At 64.4% G+C, this 15,141-nt stretch overlaps 5 protein-coding genes across 5 annotated transcripts; 1 reads left to right on the top strand and 4 right to left on the bottom strand.

Moving 5' to 3' along the window:
- Nucleotides 1–142: 142 nt before the first annotated feature.
- ERF1 (translation termination factor eRF1) lies at nucleotides 143–1,701 on the bottom strand (the record flags this gene model as incomplete). The annotated part of the gene is made up of 5 exons (XM_069350468.1): nucleotides 143–1,262; nucleotides 1,321–1,399; nucleotides 1,480–1,564; nucleotides 1,614–1,631; nucleotides 1,684–1,701. The coding sequence occupies 5 exons, from the start codon at nucleotides 1,699–1,701 to the stop codon at nucleotides 143–145; spliced, it is 1,320 nt and encodes a 439-aa protein (XP_069210854.1).
- Nucleotides 1,702–2,083: 382 nt separating this feature from the next.
- Nucleotides 2,084–3,532, bottom strand: NIT3_2 (Omega-amidase nit3; the record flags this gene model as incomplete). Its single annotated transcript, XM_069350467.1, has 8 exons — nucleotides 2,084–2,266; nucleotides 2,355–2,424; nucleotides 2,460–2,538; nucleotides 2,574–2,610; nucleotides 2,654–2,740; nucleotides 3,005–3,075; nucleotides 3,116–3,184; nucleotides 3,220–3,532. The coding sequence occupies 8 exons, from the start codon at nucleotides 3,530–3,532 to the stop codon at nucleotides 2,084–2,086; spliced, it is 909 nt and encodes a 302-aa protein (XP_069210853.1).
- Nucleotides 3,533–4,412: 880 nt separating this feature from the next.
- Nucleotides 4,413–5,624, bottom strand: Q8F55_001851 (uncharacterized protein; the record flags this gene model as incomplete). Its single annotated transcript, XM_069350466.1, has 4 exons — nucleotides 4,413–4,529; nucleotides 4,566–4,628; nucleotides 4,665–5,297; nucleotides 5,445–5,624. 4 exons carry the CDS (start codon nucleotides 5,622–5,624, stop codon nucleotides 4,413–4,415), a joined length of 993 nt encoding a protein of 330 aa, XP_069210852.1.
- Nucleotides 5,625–6,402: 778 nt separating this feature from the next.
- Q8F55_001850 (uncharacterized protein) lies at nucleotides 6,403–7,298 on the bottom strand (the record flags this gene model as incomplete). The annotated part of the gene is made up of 6 exons (XM_069350465.1): nucleotides 6,403–6,482; nucleotides 6,515–6,657; nucleotides 6,748–6,883; nucleotides 6,919–7,014; nucleotides 7,050–7,101; nucleotides 7,146–7,298. The coding sequence occupies 6 exons, from the start codon at nucleotides 7,296–7,298 to the stop codon at nucleotides 6,403–6,405; spliced, it is 660 nt and encodes a 219-aa protein (XP_069210851.1).
- A 532-nt stretch (nucleotides 7,299–7,830) lies between these two features.
- Q8F55_001849 (uncharacterized protein) lies at nucleotides 7,831–15,081 on the top strand (the record flags this gene model as incomplete). The annotated part of the gene is made up of 5 exons (XM_069350464.1): nucleotides 7,831–7,891; nucleotides 8,114–8,475; nucleotides 8,511–9,240; nucleotides 9,279–13,289; nucleotides 13,328–15,081. The coding sequence occupies 5 exons, from the start codon at nucleotides 7,831–7,833 to the stop codon at nucleotides 15,079–15,081; spliced, it is 6,918 nt and encodes a 2,305-aa protein (XP_069210850.1).
- Between the last annotated feature and the right edge of the window lie 60 nt (nucleotides 15,082–15,141).

Raw genomic sequence — 15,141 nt, 5'->3', positions numbered from 1 at the left:
AGCGCGCGGCGCCAATGCTGCTCGCCTGCTCATGCGCGCTCCTGCGCGTTTTTGCCCGCGCCGCGGCTGCGGCTACAGCAGCGACACGGGCCGGCGAGTGGGCGCACGCACGCGCGCGCGCGCGACCACCCCCACCGCCCGCTTAGATGTCCGAGTCGTAGTCGGAGCCGTAGAACTCGTCGTCATAGTCCTCGTCGTCGCCCAGGTCCTCAAAGCTGACCTTGTAGCGGAGCAGGCCGCCGATACCACCAAAGCCCTTGACAAACTGAGAGCCCTCTTGTGACTTGTTGGTGACAAACTCGAGGGTGGCGCCAAAGTCCTTGTAGTTCTCGGCAAACCACTCGAGCAGCGGCTGAGGGTCGGCCGTAGGCTCCATCTCGGTGCCCGTCGCCTTGTCGATAAACTTCTCGCGGTCCGTGTCTTTTGGTGACGAGAAGACGATGATCTCCTCGCCGGCCGCGTTGCGGAGCTTGTTGCGGATCGTGTCGAGCTGCTCCCACACAATGAGCGTCTCGACGGCGCCCATGTCGAGCGCCTTGAGCGTGTCGACGATACCAAAGCAGTACTTGCCCGTGTCGAGGGCAATCTCGTCAAAGTACTTTTGGATGAGCTTCTTCTCCTGGACAAACTTGACGTTGGCGAGCGAGTCGGCGGCGAGCTCGATGGCCTGGTTGAAGCCGTTCTCGCCACCGTACGACACGTCGACGACCTTTACGACCTTGGCCAGCAGACGGCCGTCGAACAGGTCCGAGCCCGACAGGTCGGTCTTGAGCTCTGCGGAACCGGCCAGAACCAGACCGGCGACGTTGACCTTGTCGTTGGTGATAAAGTGCTGGACGGCGAGTTCTGCGACCTTGCGCACATAGTTGCGACGGGCCTCCTCACGCAGACGCGAGAAACGCAGCGCCGACTGACCACCACGACCGTGCTTCTTGGGAAGGTCGACGTTGAACTTGTACAGGATCTCACGCGTGTTGCCCGAGAGCGTGCCAAACAGCGATCCGTTACCGTCCATGATGATGAAACCCCACTTGCTGTCCGTCTCGAGCAGCTCCTCGAGCGCCTCGACGTGGAAGCGCGAGTCGCACATGTACAGCGACGTGTTGATGGGGCGGAAGGGCTCGAGGGCAAACGAGATCTTCTTCTCCTTGCCCTCCTCGTTGAGGACGGTGCCGACAAAGACACACAGGCCGTTGTCGGGCACGCGGTTGTAGAGCTTGAGCTTTTGCTGTGTCGAGGTGATGGCCGAGAGCACGGACAGCCTGGGGGGGGGGGGGGTGAGCTTACTCCCTCCCTCGCGCTGCCACCACGCCAACGCACCTGTTCACACGCGACTTGATGTTGGACGCGGTACCGTACTCGGTCGTAAGCATGTTGCTTGCCTGCGAGATCTGCGAGCCTGGGGGTGTGAGCGGGGGGAGGGGGGGCGGGGCGGGGGCGGAGGCGCAGCCGCAGCGACCGTCAACGACTCCAACTCACGAGGCGGCAGAATAAGCGTGATACACGACGTGCCGGCACCGCGCGACGCGGCGAGCATGCCGAGCAGCTTGCGGTAGCGCCAGATCTGAGGTCGTCAGCAGTACTCTGTCGAGCGGGTCAAGCGACCTGCGCACCTCGATCGCCTGGTCAGTCTGCGGTGGTGGGTCAGCGGCGCACTCGGAACAGAACAGCGAACACACGCACCTCCTCGGCGGACGACATGGTGTCTAGGGTTGTGTCTAGGGGATGGAGGGGGGAGGGAGTCGGTGGCGATGGGGCGGTCGCGAGATGGACCTTTGTTAAAAGTCGAGCGAGCGAGCAGTGATTGATGCCTTCGAGTTGAGCTCAGCCGCGTCCGAAACAATGACACGCAACTCCACCCAGGCAGGTCCTTTGCCACGGGCGGCCTTTCGGAATTTTTTTCATAGACGGCCACGCGACTTTTCTAATCATCGGCCGAAGGGGCATTAGGATGGCAGCAAACGCAGTTGTAATCGGCCTTGACATGCATGACTCGAGCTGCAGCACCACACAGAGCAAGATACTGATACTAGTTGATAAGACTGGACACTCTAGTCGCGCACTCTGCACTCTGTCGCACTCTCTACTGCGGCGCAGTCTTGGACACGTCGGCGTACACGTCAAACCGCCGCTGGATGGTCACGGGCAGGTTGCGTCGCGTCGTCGCGAGCAACTCGGGGTCAATGTCGGCGTAGACAATGGCCTCGTGCTCGTCGGCCTCTTCAATGACGTTGCCGAGGGGGTCGACGATGGACGAGTGGCCGTACTGAGAGCGGAGTGTTAGCACGTCGTGTCAGAGCGGAGTCGGTGGCGAGTCTGGCTCGAGTCCACCGGCTCCGGCTTGTGCCACTCACGGCCTGGTACGCGGCCTCTGGGTGGCGGGCGGGCGAGGCCATGGCGACGTAGATCTGGTTGTCGACGGCGCTGGGCGTCAGCGTGGGGGGTACACGGCAACGTACCGGGCCTTCTGGAGGTGGGTCCAGTGCATTGGGCCGGTCGTCGTGTTGAACGCGGCGGGGTAGATCATGGCGACGGCGCCTGGGGTCAGTGCTGCCACGACAGCGACGACTCACCTTCGCGGGCGGCGATCATGGCCATCTCGGGGAAGCGCTGCGAGGTCAGTATGCCTCTGTGGGCGAGCGAGGCCACGCACAATGTCGTAGCAGATGGCGACACCGATCTTGCCGAACGGCGTGTCGAACGTGGTGAGCTCGTTGCCGGCCGAGAGCGAGTCGGACTCCTGGGGCGGGTCAGTGGGCCTGGGGAAGGACGGGGCGCCATAGGCCTGGGGAATCTCTGCGCTTGTGTGCGTCGGGAATAGCGGTGCGAGCGGCGCGAGCAGCGCGTGCCCGGAGCCGCGGGAGTGCACACCGCGAGCGAGGGCAAAGGACACGAGTGTGATGGCGAGGAGAAGCCGTCGCCCGTCGCCCGTCGTCGTCGCATCACCCCCTTCCCCCTTCCCCCTTATGCCGACGAGCGCCCCACACAAACAACTAGCACGCACCTTGAAGGTCTGGCGCCCGGGAATGTCAATGTCAAACAGGTGGACCTTGCGGTGCTTTGCGATAATGTTGCCTGCAGTGTCAGCCGGCTTATCCCCACACGCAGCACGCACCGGCCGGGTCGTAGGCCGTGAGCGTGTTGTAGATGTTGCCCGTGCCGTCCTCCTTCTCGGGGATCGAGCCTGCGTGTCAGCGGTGTCGTTGTGGGGGAACCCACCGCCGATCAAGTAGACGCCGGCCTCGCGCGCCATCTCACGCAGCGCCGTGATGCTCTCGCCCTCGGCCTCGGCACCGGGCACCTCCTTGCCCCCGCGCACGTTGGGCACGCGCTCAGAGTACTGCGCGAACGCGGTGACGGCGTAAGGCGAGTTCCAGATCTCGGGGAGCACGATGAGGTCGGGCTTGGGCTTGGAGGCCGCGGCGGCTGCGACGGCGCGGCGCGCGACGGCAATGTTGTTGGCCTTGGTGGCGCTGAGGCCCGCGAGCTGGAGGAGCGCGAGGCGGAACGGCTTGGCGGTGATCGTTGCCATTGTGGTGGGTGGGGTGGGGGGGGGATGGGGGGGGAAGGGGCGGGATGGGCAGAGGCGTGCAGGCGGCGAGATGCGCTATTTGTGCGTGGTAGAGCGGCGGGAGCGAGGCAAGCACGAGGCGAGGCGGGGCGAGGCGATGCGTGGGAGGGTCGCACGGGGAGGACGGGGACGAGGACGAGGACGAGCAGAAGACTGATAAAGACGAGCGGTGTGATGGGGATATCTGTCGCGCGCTCGCTCGCTCGTCCGCCGGCCTTGTCCGCGCCGAGTCAGTCAGCACCCAACGCCGCCGCCCAGATCCCGGCGACTGACGCGCTCGCTCTCCGCGCCGGCATCGGCTTAAAGGAGGCGGGGGGGGGCGGGGGCCGCGTCTCGCTTGCGGCGGGCGGCGACAGGGGGGGCTCTGCACGCTATGCATGGTACCACTGGCACAGGTGACCCGAGGAGTAGTGGGCGCTCCTGTCTACACTGCGACGCACATGGACACTGCCCAGGGGGTGGATTCCGCGCATATCCCGCCGCCCCACTCCCTGCCGGCCCATTCGCCCTCCCCCTCCCCCTCCTCCCCCTCGAGCTCGCTCGCTCCAACGCCCACTACTCCAGCTGTAAGATCTCGGGGCCACGACGAGCAAGGAGCCCCGGCGCCCCAGCCAGCCCCAGCCAGCTGACACACGCCCCGCGACCCGCCCCACTCCACGCCAAAGCCCGATAGCCTCCTGCCGTGCCGTCCGTTCTATTAAGGTGACATGCCACCCCCTATGGCCCCTATGCCCCCTATGTATGCCCTCTACAAACCGAAAGCGAGTCCATGCGCGCCGGCGTCGCGCGTGCGTGTTTCCCGACGGCCCAGTGGCCCGGGGTCGCGCCCGTGCCGCGGCCCTTACACACAAGTGTACCCCCCGTCGACCGTGAGCTCCGCACCAGTCGTGTACTTGGACGCGTCGGACGCGAGGTAGGCGACGGCGCCGGCGAGGTCGGACGGGTCGCCCATACGGCCCTGGAGGGTCAGCTCGGCCATCATAACCCAACCCACCACGGGGATCTTGCTCAGCCACTGGTCGCGCAGCACCGGGTCGTTGTCGAGGATGACCTTGGTCTGGGGGTCAGCTGGCCCCTCGCGCCCGGCACGTACCAAGTTGGTGAGCATGTACCCGGGCGAGATGCAGTTTACGCGGATGTTCTGGGTCGCCCACTCGACGGCGAGCGAGCGCGCCATGTGGCGCACGGCGGCCTTGGAAAAGTTGTACGGCGTCTGCGGCTGGGGGGTGTTGACAATGCTGCCGCTCATGCTGCCAATCATGGTGATGCTGCCGCCGTTGGGCATGAGCTTTGCCGCCTCGAGCGCGCAGTGCCACGTCCCCATGACGTTCACGTCGAGCAGCTTGCGGATCTTGTCGGTGGGGTAGTCGAACGCCTTGAAGTTCTCGACGATGCCGGCGGCCGTGACGAGCGCGTCGACGCGGCCGAAGCGCTGCTCGATCTCAGAAAAGGCGGCACGCACGCTCTCCTCGTCGGCGACGTTGCACCCGATGCCGAGGGCGGTGATCTCGCCCTCGGCCGCGAGGCCCTGCGACACGAAGCTCGCGGCCAGCTCGGCCGCGGCGGCCGCAGCGTCGTCGCGCTTCAGGTCGATGATGACAATGTCGGACGCGCCGCTCTCGACGAGCGTGCGCGCCATGAGGTTGCCGAGCCCGCGCCCGGCGCCCGTGACGACGCAGACCTTGTTGGCCATGCTGAGGGAGGCGAGGGTGCGGGGGGTGGTGGGCTGGGGGCGTCAGCACCGAGAGGAGCGGAGCGAGGTCGAGGGGCTGAGAGGGGTGACCTCTCGAGCGGGCTGTGGAGCGAGCTCTCGAGGCGGGCCGCGAGCCGTCGACGCCCAACCCAGCCCCCGTACTCGCCAGCGACAACTCACCCGAGCAGCAGACGCAGAAGCCGCAGCCTTGACCGGCGCGCTGGCCTGGGCAGGCGCCGCCGCGGTCGACGACAGCGCGCGCGCGGACGTAGACGCAGCAACGCTAGCGCCAGCCACGGCGGCGGCGGCGCGGGCGCGCACGGGCGACGAGAGCGCGGGGACGGCGGCGCGGATGGACATGGTGTGGTGGGTGATGGAAAGAACAGCAGGAGGCCGTCAAGAACGACCTCGTCTTATTTCCTCGGCGGTCGGTCGGTCGGCGGTGGGGCCGATGCGCTCGTCACATGGCCATCCGAGCGTTTCTGGACCCAGCCTGCTCCAGCCCGCTGCCCAAGTGCTTCCAGCCGCAATGCACGCGGCACGCTGCCCGCTCTCGCACTCGCATGCATGCGTCTGAAATTTCCACCCACGCAACCCACCCAGCAGTGTTTGCGACGGATCGCGCATCCCGAGCAAAAGGGACGCGGCGGGCTCGGAACGGCCTGATCCGAGCCGCCGACGAGCCGCCGGTAGTGGCCGCACCAGCCTCGACTTGGCTACAACTGCGGCGCAGACGTACAGGCAGCCAGGAGGCCAGGCAGGCAGCCACGCGGCACAGTGTGGCCGGGCTGCCTGCCGCGGCTCCGGGCATCCGAGAACGGTGCGTGCGTCGGCTTCTACGGGGGGGACGAGTTTGGCCGATGTTGTTGCGCGTGGGTGGTTGCTGATGTCGGAGAGGGGTGTACCGCGCGCTGGTGCTCTGGACCGCTCGCTCGTGCTCTGTGCCAGCGCAGGCTGCGGCGGCTTGCACTCCGATCCTGCACCTCTCCAAGTGATCATGCCGGTTCTGAGCCTGGAGCCCCAACCCGGCTCCAGCTCCAGCTCAACTGCTCGCCCGCTCATGCCTGTGCATACTGCGCATGCTCCGCAACCACTATCCTATTCTACTGTGCGCTCTGCATTCCCCCCAGCCCACACCCTAAATCACCCCGCCGAGCGAGATGCCGAGCGCGACGCTCGAGACCAGCGCGTCGATGGCAAACCCGCGCTTCTCGTAATCTACCGTCAGCCATGCTCCCCACCAAACCCACCCCTCAGCACGCTGGCAAGGTGCTGCACCGGCACCAGGCGCGTGACAATGTGCTCGCCCGGCTCGAGCTTGGGCACCGGGTCGGGCGCGTCGGGGCCGAGCTTGACGTCGACGGTGACGAGGTGACAGTTTGCGCCGCTCATGCTGGCGTGTCAGCCGCGGTGTTGGTCGTGCTTTTGGTGGGCGGCCCACGCCGGTCCGGCGGACCGGGCTCGCTCCCACCCGCGGACTCACCCCGGGTCCTTGACGAGCACGGGCGACACGGAGCGCACGCTCACCCCGGGGCCGACGTACCCCGTCTCCTCGTGCAGCTCGCGCAGCGCGGTCGTGGCGGGCGCCTCACCCTCGTCGATCAGGCCGGCGGGGAACTCTGCGGCGTCAGCGCGTACGGGCGCCAGAACGCACCGACAACGACGGCGCCAGCAGGCGGGCGGTACTGCTCGATGAGGACGACGCACGCGCCCTGCGACGGGCGGTGGACGAGCGCGAGGATGTGGCAGCCTGGTCGTGGTCAGCGCGCTCGCGGCCGCACCTACTGTCCACGCCGCCCTTGGACCGCGTCGTGCGGTTCGCGACCTCCCAGAAGCGCTGCGTGTGTGAGCGGTGAGACGGCAGCACGACACCCCGCCCACCTCCTTGCCCTCCTGGTCGCGCCACTTGATGCGCTGCAGCTTGAGCCAGCGCGCGTCCGTCTTGTAGTCGTCGACGGCGAGGATCTCGGGGTCTTGCTGCCCGGTCGCGGGCGTCGCGGGCGCCGCTGGGCTGGTCGCTGCTGATGACGACATGGTGCGGGTAGGGAGATGGGATGCGGGGCGTGGGATTGTGGTGGACAGGAAGGCGGCTCTACTGGACTGGCGGAGTGTGGACGAGAGCACGCTCCTCATGGGTCGGTGTTGAGGTGGTTGCGATGAAACCGACGTCGAGTGGAGGTGGTGGCCCGGCGGCCCGTTTCAACCGCAACCCGGGTGGCAACGATTCTTGGCAGCGACAGGAGTGCAGCGCATTGCAGGCAAGAGTCGCTCAACGCAGGCAACAAAACAATGGCTTGCACCACTCTCTCGCACCTCGCTGTTAACCTCTTCGCACTGTTCCAGGCGGGCTGCTCGCATGCATTGCACCCACGCCCAAGACGCACACAAACACACCACTCAGCGCCACCAAATCCCAGGCCCAAACTGCTTACGTAACGCCGCCCTGTTGACTGATTCTCGACGCCCTCAATCCGTCATTGCAGCAGCGACAAGTTGTCGTTCAGAAACTCGCTCGACAACTCACAACCCACCCACCAACACCTCGTTGCATGCAGCAGCAGCAACAATGAGGATTCACGAGCTGCTCGAGGCTTGCCTCGAGTATGTCGCGTACGATGGCGTCCTAGGTAAGTCATAGTCGCACCAGGCAGCCGCCAGCCGTAGCAACGCCCACGGGGCAAAAGTCGACCGCGGGAACGGTCGTGTCGGGATTCGAACCCCCCACCTTCTGCACCACCCGGGTGGAGGTGGTCCACTCGGCGGGGTCGACTCGCCGAGGGCTCGGGCAGCGTGGATGCAGCGGCGGGGCGGCGACGGCCGTGGCGGGACAGGTGCTGACACCGACTCAGGCGCCGACCCCGCGACGCTCCGCTCGCACCTCGAAAAGCTCGACTCAAACGTCGACGCAGACTACTTCAGCTACGTGTGGTCGCTGCTCGCGCGGCACCCCAACCTCCAGGTGGCCATCGCCGCCGATGCCCTGCCCACCGGCGACGTCGGTGCGCCGACCGAGGAGCGCGGGCCCTCCCCCGCCGCTGAGCCGGCCGACGGTGAGCGGGAGCTCTTCACCGTGCTCGGCGACGACGACGCCGGCACCCCGCCAGTGGCCAAGACGGACCTCGGCGCGCTCCTCCAGCGCTACCCTCAGCGCGTGCGCATCCGCTGCACCGACGACGAAATCTACTACCGCCTCACTGGCTCGCGGCGCAAGGTATGTGTGTGAGGCAGGCTGGCGCTGACGCTCAGATCCCAAAGATCAGCCCCATGATCTTTCTGTTCCTTCAGCTCGCGGCCCGCTCCCGCGAGCACGGCGTCACGGCTCTCGAGCTCGGCCCGATGACGGGCAGCACGCAGAACAGTGTCTACCACTACCTCAAGGTCCTCGTCCAGCTTGGCTTGTGCGCAAAGATCCCCGCGACAGTCCACGGCTCGTCCACCAGCGTGCTTGTGTACCGCAGATTCGTCGAGCAGAACGTTCATTATCTTGCAAACATTGCGCGCGACGTCAAGACGGAGCCGCCTACGGCCCCCGCCACGCCGGCGCAGTATGACGACGACGACGAGGTGCTCGAGACGGCCGAGGGCAGCGAAGCGCGAACCATATTTAACCCCAACGACCTCGGCTTCAATTTCCAGCCATTCTCTGAGCTTGAGCTCAACGTTGGACATATCCCCAAGGAGCGACTCATCCGCGTGCTTGATCACCCTTCGCTGAAGAACCATCTCTTGGGAAACCACCATCTTCTTGGACTTATCGGCTGGCCCATCAACACCTGGGAGGTACGCCACCGCCGCACCATCCAGCGCCATCTCCACTCGCTCGTTGCCGAAGGCATCATCGAGTTTGTCGACACTGGCGCCAACCCACGCGGATGTCTTCGCCTAACCAAGTACAACCCCAACATTCGCCCAAAAGTCAAGGCTGAACCGACGCTGTCGACGGCCGAGGGCGGAGGAACGGGCATGTCGTTCTCAGGTGGGTTGTGATGAAACGACACAAGGCTGACAATGTAGTTGACGACTACACTGGGACGTTCCAGTGGACTGGCAAAGCCATTGCCACAGAGAGCACCGAGTTCCAGGTGCTCGCCTGCGTGTACCGGTCAGCTAACGCAGGGTGCATCTACTCTGAGATCACTCACCGCCTCAATCACTTGTTCAAGCGCACTGTCGAACACGTCCTCAACCGACACGACCTGGCCTACCTCCCCCCGCACCTTCGTCACAAGAGCATCAGGTGCGCCATGGAGAACTTCCACCGGCAGCGTCGTCTTAGAGTCTACACCACCGACGCCTATCAGAGGTTCATGGAGGTGAATGGCGCCCCTCTTCAGCCTCAGCTGCACGCAGAAGAAGGAGGTCGCTGGGCCGAGATCTTCCGCCCCATTGCCGAGTCGGTCGAGGCCCACTACAACATGATGACCCAACTGGCAGCGATCACCGCCCCTGTGGGCCCCCCGACCGGAACCCAGCAGAGCCGTGCCAAGGCCGATGTCCGGAAGCGGACCGTTGTTCGAAAGAGGCGGCTGGGACAGGTGCCCCCGGAGGAGCCAGAAGTCAAGCCGAACAAGTACAGTAACGACGCTCAGGAGCGCGGACGCCCACGGAAGTACACCTACGTCGTCAACCAGGATGGCACACGGAACCGCGTTGTCATCGGCCAGCTCTTTGCGACGAAGACGATTCCAGAAGTCCTCATCTACTACAAGGAGTTTGACAGGCTTGTTCCAGCGCCCGTTGGCTACTCTGGAGTGGGGATACCCCCGCCAATCACTGCAGAAGAGGTGCTCGCCACTGGCAAGGAGCCGTCCTTCTTCGACCCCTTTCCAGGCAAGGACAAGCCGAAGAAGGTCGCTGTCAAGGCTGCCAAGGCGGCTCCCAAGGGCAAGCGCAAGAGCAAGGCGGCTGCACAGACGGACGACGCCACCGAATCGCCTCAGAAGAAGCCCAAGACGACCGGGGAGGAGGCAGCAGAGCGTTTGGAGCAGGAGAAGCTCGAGAAGACCCGCCAGCTTGAAGCCGAGTTGGCAGCGCTTACTGGGAAGCGCGTCGCTATCGCTCCGCGTGGTCGTCCTCTGGCACCGGCCCCTGCAGCGACACCATCGCCTTCGCGTGGGCCGCCTCCAAACGCGGCTGCTGGGCCTTCTCGCTCCATCGCCCCAGGCCCCGCTGGCTCGCCGGGTAATTTCGAGCCCCCTGCGCCTATGCCTCCTGGAGCCGCTTCACCAGCGACCCCATCTCGCATGGCCGTCCCGCGCGGCCCAGCAGCACGCCGGATTGCTATTGCCCCCGCCCGTGTCTCCTCTCCCCTTGCCGCCGCTGCAGCTACACCGCAGGTGGCGATGCCGCTCTGGAATGGAGGCCCATCCGCACCTCCGCAGTCGCCACTCGGGATTGCACCCGGACCACACCCGGCAGCGCACGCTCCCTTGGCTCCGAGTGCGGCCCCTACTGGCCCACCAACGCCATCATCGGCACCTCCAGCGCCGGTCCCGACCCCGACGCCGGCCACGAAAAAGCGCGCCCGACAAACGAGGTATTCTGTGCTGCCTGGGGAGGCGAACCAGGCGGGTGGACCCGGCACGCCAACCGAGGCAGCCACTCCACCTGCCAAGCGGGCACGTCGAGGAGATGGAGAGGTGCCTATCATGGCGCCCCCTGTCCCGACCGAACCCCAGATGGGGGAGGCATCCGGGACACACGCGGTGCCCGGCCCTTCTGCGGGCGGCGCCGTAGCGATCGCTCAGCCACCAGCACCTGGCCAAGCGATCTCCGCCACCCACCCACCACTCAACGAGACTCCACCTGCCGGACTCGTGCCCTCGGGAGTTCCAGTTGCAGGGCCACAGCTCCCTGGACCTCTGGCTGCTACGCCCGGCCCCTCGACGAGTGCGGGTACTCCAACGGGTGTCGACCCGCTGGCGGCTGGTGCTCAGCCTTCGACTCCCACTGCCAACTCGGTGGCTTTGCAAGCACCCCCTATCCAGGACCCAGCCCTGGGCAGTCCCCTCAAAAAACCCCAAGCAGCGGCCACCCGTGCCGGTGCGGGCCGCGGCAAAGGAACTGGCTCCCGAGCCAAGGGCAAGCAAAAGGTTGAGGAAGACGAGCCACTCAAGTCCGTCTCCGAGGTGGATCTTCCCAAGCCAGTCGTGGAGAGGAGGAAGCCCCAGACCGGTCGCGTCAACATTGCCGAGATGCGCCGTCGCAATGAGGTCTACCAGTGCCTGGTCGACTCTGGTGGCGTTGCATCCGAGACGAAGCTCTTCCTCGACCACAAGCAGTGGACGGAGAAGTGGGTCGGCACCGACCATCCCTATGCGCCTCTTGTGGTATCCGGAATGGACCGTAAGGTTCATAGGCGCGTCCTGGACCAGCTCATCGGCGAGGAGCGAATCGGACAAACATATGCCCACATCCCGACCACCACTGGTCGCTGGATGAAGATGGCCATCCTGTTTGCCAAGGACAGAACCGAAGTGGAGATCCAAGCCTACATTCGCGCCCTGGCCAACCAGGCTACTGCTGGTTTGGCCAAGCCTACGGCGGTATCTGTCCCCAATGCGCAGTTCTCGTCGGTGAAGCGCACCACCCGAAACATGAACGCGCCCAGCAGCTACCGCAGCAGACAGCCTTCAGCGCCGCCACAAGCCGCTGGTCTCAGCAAGCGTGATATCTTCCTGCATGAGCCGCCTATGGCGGCATGCCTCTACGGATACAAGCTTGGCCGCTGCCTACGAGCTGAATACTTCCACGGAGCCCTCATGGACGCCATTGTCAAGCACCCGGATTCACCACACTTGATTTCAAGCGGACCTCGCGTTTTTGCGCTTCCATTCATCTACGACGAGCTCCGCATCCGAGACTTCTTCGCCTGCGTGCCCCTCCACAAGTGGGACGAAGACCTGTACAACTGGCTACAGGTACCCGGGAATGGCGACCTTCGCTTCAGTGAGATCCCGCCTCACCTAAGGACAAGGCAATCTCTTCTCCACCGTGTCAACCAGGGCGGCAAGAATATGATTCGAACTCTGACCTCGTTGCTGTGCTACTTGCAGCTCTTGCTCCCAATGGTGGCGATCGAAGATGAAGCCGCAGCGACTGTTCGTTGCCCGGACGCCCCTCTCGGCCAGCCGACTGCATTCACCCAGGCGGATGATTTCTCGACCGCAACCTACTTCCTTGTCCACGATGTCGTTCCGATCTACAGTGTCTCAGAAGTGCCAGTGACGCTGTTCGGTGTCATGGAGGCCAGAACTTCAGCCCAGGTCCCCGATCTCTGGCGGGTTCTCAAAAACTGCTCCTTGGGTGGCGGCGTGTTGCCCCACCTCCCACGATTAGCTATGCCGCCCTTCCCCTTCGCGCCAACGATTTCTCCGACTCTGGACCTTGGCGGGGCCGACTACATTCGGACGCTCCGCGCGCGTAGCAAGTGGCGCCACGAAATCCGTATCGTCCCTCAGCAAAAGGAAGCTCTCAACGCGGCAATCAACTCGGGAACTGGGGAGCGTCTCATCACGCCCGAGCAGCTCCAGAAGCTCGCCTGGGACAACGCCCTCACGCCCCAGTACGTCGATGACTACCTCACGCGACGTTCCAAGACTGTTCTCGGTGAAGGCCCTTCGTTGGTGTTCAAGAGGTCGCCAAACGAGTTGCACAGGCAGCGCGCGGCCGAGAGGAAAGTCAAGGCCAACAAACAGAGGGAAGAGGCCGAGAAGAAGGCACTGGCGATCCGCGACCAGGTGGCACTTCGCATTGCTGCCGCTCGCGTCGCGTACGACGAGCGTGTCAAGGCTGCGGCCGAAAGGGCTGGAGCGGAGGTCACGCAGGATTTCAAGGACTACATGATCCACAACCGACCCATGACAAAGCTGGGCGAAATGCCGACCGACGGCGAGCTGGACGCTATCGTGCAATCATTCGAACGCTTCAAGAGCGGCGTCGCTGCACCACGTCGAGCCAACGTTTCGGGCAGACCAGCTCCTAGCATTCGCCATGTCAAGCGCACCACTAGAGTGCAACCAAAGCGTAGGTCGATGTAAACTGCAGGCAGCTGACAAAATTAGACCCCGATGCCAAGCTCCGACGCTACCGCCACAACTGGACCAGGGAGGAAGAGGAGCTCCTCATCGATGCCGAGGCTGTCATCCGTGCTCGCTGCCGTGGCACGACAAACCGTGGCCGCCCCGCAATGAGCCAGATATTCCCTCAACTGCAGCACCAAGTCGTCCGCTCGAAGATCAAGAAGCTGCTCGAGATTCCAGGCAGAGAAGCGTACTTCAGGCGACTCGAAGACTCTTTCTACTCGCTGCTGATCGAGCATCGTGGCTCTGCCGAGCTTCCGGACCCCAACCCCGGAAGCCATGTTGACTTTGACGTGAGGGCTCACGTCAACTTCCTTCGTCAACGGATCAACAAGAACCACCTCAGACTGCCAGTTGCCATCACTCCTGTCAGCGACCCAACCTCCCAAGTCCCTGAGCTGGCCAGCAGCCCCGCCGAAATGATCTCCAAGTATACTTGGGATTTCCTCAAGTCGGTCTCGACTGGATACGACCAGGTTCTCGACAACCCGTTACTCGCCGAGGACACCAAGTTGCACAACATCTCGCTGGGTTCGGTGACTGAAGAGAACCCGGTCGCGCAGGAGGTGGCGATGATGAGCATGTCTCGCCGTGCTGGCGTCATTCGTGCACTTCTGAAGATGATCGTGGCGACACCGAACGAAGAGTACAGCATCAATGCTGCGGCCAATCTCCTGAACGTCATGCCGAAGCAGGAGTACGAGCCTCAGATTGCGGCCCTTGTCAACGAAGGGGTTTTGCTCAAGCACCCGCACCTCAAGCATACCGGCCGCATGTACGCGTTCAACTCGGCATGGCTCTTCACCTGTGAAGGCAACCTCCCCCCGACGATGGACAAGCAGGTCGCAAAGGCGCAAGATATTGTCCACGGGGCGGAAGGCGACGACGTGGTGTGGCCCATTGTCGGCGACGGCGGCGAGATCGCCGTGCTCATGAACATGGTCTCCAACTTCGAGGCCGACTTGGAGTTCAACGCTGGCTCCTACCCACTCCTTCGCCAGGGTCGCATGACCTACAACACCCGAGCGCTAAACGACGACTCGTTCGAAGTCGCCATCAAGCTCAAGCGGACTGCGCCCCCGCCAAAACCTACCATCGGCGCTCCGTCGCCTTTCAGCTTCCCAGCCCTCCTCCGCTGGGATGCCGATGCCCACTCAAGCGCTTCCGACGAGCACATTAGCCTCGTTGTTGGCACGATCCTGCACGCCGGTCCAGATGGCCTCGACCGCTCCCAGCTCCGCAGCCGTACCGGTCTCCCGAATGACCGCCTCGATGCGGTGTTGGCCGCGCTTGCGCTCGAGCCTGAGCCGCGCGTCTTCTGGGCCGGTTACGACAATGCTCGTGTCATTGCACGCAAGTTCTGGGGCGACTGGACGCTAGATGTCAAGCCCAAAAAGGAGGGCGACTCGGCCGCCGAGCCAGCCAAGTGTGCGCCGCGTCGCTGGGTCACCATCTGGGGTGGTATCATCGAGACCGAGTGGCACCGCGCCATCAAGGCTGCCACTGGCCAGCTCACCCTCCGCCCCGGAATCACCGAGCGCCTCTTCCGCGAGCGCCTCGCACCCGTCATCGACCGCCAGGAGACGACGGACATCCTGCAGTATTTGATCGACACTGGCATGGCCACCAGGAAGTGGGCCACCCCTTCGGCTCGCACCGTGCCTCCCGTCCAAGCCGCGGACAATGAAGATGCCCGCGGCATCGTGTGGCACTCGACCCCTCGCCTGTTCGCGTAGATGGACATGCCTTGTGCTTGTAAAGAATAATCAGCCCCTTGTATATAGCCGCTCACATAT

The sequence above is a fragment of the Vanrija albida genome (genome assembly GCF_041260175.1).
Source record: "Vanrija albida strain AlHP1 chromosome Unknown contig_2, whole genome shotgun sequence".
Taxonomy (NCBI): Eukaryota; Fungi; Basidiomycota; class Tremellomycetes; order Trichosporonales; family Trichosporonaceae; genus Vanrija; species Vanrija albida.
The sequence above is the reverse complement of the archived record's forward strand: the minus strand, read 5'-3'. Positions and strand labels throughout refer to the sequence as shown.